The 1998-nt window shown below is 51.8% G+C and overlaps 1 protein-coding gene across 1 annotated transcript in view; it reads left to right on the top strand.

Moving 5' to 3' along the window:
- Positions 1 to 1441, top strand: part of MIER2 (mesoderm induction early response 1, family member 2) — a 10350-nt gene extending 8909 nt beyond the window's left edge. Inside the window, exons 10-11 of the mRNA XM_010296760.1 lie at positions 1 to 122; positions 966 to 1441. The exon at positions 1 to 122 is cut by the window's left edge and continues 14 nt beyond it. Of these exons, the coding sequence (XP_010295062.1) occupies positions 1 to 122; positions 966 to 1441 (598 nt within the window). The remainder of the gene's footprint in view (positions 123 to 965) is intronic.
- Positions 1442 to 1998: the final 557 nt, after the last annotated feature.

Below are 1998 nucleotides of genomic sequence, written 5' to 3' on the forward strand. Positions count from 1 at the left end.
TGACTTGGATGGAGGTGAAGCAGAAAACACCAGTCGTTCTCGGAGCTCCCCACCAATTCCCTCTGCAACTAGCTGCCTGGATTCTCACTTCAGTCAAGATCAGCTAGCAATAGAGGGCACAGGTAACTTCCTTTTCTTCTGTCTGCAGTGGGGATAGCCCGTCTCCCTCAATGAGTGGCGCAGACCTTCCTTTACCTTTCTCCTGTTGCAGTTATCCAGCTGTTGCTCTTCTCCCTGCGCCTTGCTAGTGTGCTCACTTTGTCCTGTGTGAAATACCAGCCCTGGGCAGATTCTGGTGTAAGCAAAGGAGACTTGTCTGTCTCTACATTGACCAGTAGTGACATCAAAAGAGTTCCTGCTTTGGGCTTGGAGGGGTGGCCGAAGTCATTCCCAAAGCAAAAGGCTTTGCACTAACTTTGTGCACCTGAGTTAGGTGCTTTCAATGCAACACACAGACACGCTAGACACAGGCAATTCCTCCAGAGGCTGATCTGAGGCACCAGAAGTCAGGCTGTATCTGGGGACTGCTTTCAGAGAGAGCTGGCTGTGAGAAGGCTCATGGGGAGCCTGAAATGGGTTCATTTCCTCATCATCCTACTGCAGATGAGGGCTTTGTGTAGGCACCTCCCAGGGGCTGTCGGCATGAGGGGATAGAACTTAGGATTTGGCTTGTCTTGGAGCGTCTCTGAGATTCCCCTTAATTTCCATAGAAACACTGATGGCCTCCCATCTGCTGTCTGCATCTTGCCTTTCTTTGGTAGGTGCTGGCAGGGATCTTGGTCGCTATAATAAAGAAACATTTGTGCCATCAAACAAATACTGTTGTGATTAGGTGGGATTGAACTGGGTTCTGGGTTTTTTTGTTATAGACTCATTCTATCTTTCCTTCACTTGCTGTCCCTCACCCTTTCTTCCTCCCTGTCTGTCTGTCCATCTCCCACTTTTCTCTCCTTTGCGGTGTGCAGAGCCCCTGAGCGTGGAGAGCACAGCCTGCAGCCTGGGCAGCATGAGTGAATCAGGGCAGGGCTATGAGTGCAGTACTCCTTCGGAGACAAATTGTTCCTTCGACCCCACGGAGGAGACATCCTCAGGCACCACCTCGGCTTCCTGCACGCGACATACTGTCAACCCCTCAGAAACAGGGCTGTATGCTTTGCCGCCAGCAGGACCAGGACTAGCAGAGAAGCAGGAGACGTTGCAGAGCTCTGGTGAGACGATAACCATGGACTTCACTCTCCCTGCAGACATTAACGAGGGTTTGCCTTTAATTGCTGGCCCTGTGGATTTGGACAGAGACCCAGAGGCAGTGGTGGCCCCTGCGCAAGTGTCCTTATCGGTCACAGATTTTGGCCTCATTGGCATCGGAGATGTAAATAGTTTTCTGACTGCTCATCAGGCTTGCCCAGCACCTGTGGCTCGGTCAGAGCCTTTGTCACAGTGAGAGTCTCCAACCACAAACTTGTCACAGACCCAGCAAGGACTTTGACCTGACTGAGTGAAATCCTGGAACTTCCACTGTTCCATAGGGACAGTTTGAAGATATTGGTCAGAATCCGTCTTTCCATCCTCCTTGATCCAAGGCTACAGTGAAACCAAACACCTTTCTGCTCCAGTGTGTTCTGACACGATTGCACAAAGTGGTGGCTGGATTTAGTGAGGGGGAGGTCCATCACCCCCTATTTTGTAGACCGTGTGTCACCCCAGGTAATTCCAGGCTGTTCAGAGACTCCCTGCCCTTGGGATGTGGGAAGTGTCCCTTGGCCTCAGTGGGACAGTCTGAGTGCAGAGATGCTTTGGGAACAGGGATGTATCACTGGCACTTTGGGGGCTGGGACAGAGGATGTGGTCTGGAGGTCCGAGAGGTTAGGAAATCTGCAGGGAGCACAGTCCACCCAGGCTGCAAGGCAGTTTGCCTGCAGAGATGGGCATGGCGATGCCAAAGGAATAAGAGGAGTCTTGGCCCTTCACCCACAGATAGTGTGTTGCACTACGAGTCAT

Source organism: Phaethon lepturus, unplaced genomic scaffold, assembly GCF_000687285.1.
Source record: "Phaethon lepturus isolate BGI_N335 unplaced genomic scaffold, ASM68728v1 scaffold13521, whole genome shotgun sequence".
In the NCBI taxonomy this organism is placed as follows: domain Eukaryota; kingdom Metazoa; phylum Chordata; class Aves; order Phaethontiformes; family Phaethontidae; genus Phaethon; species Phaethon lepturus.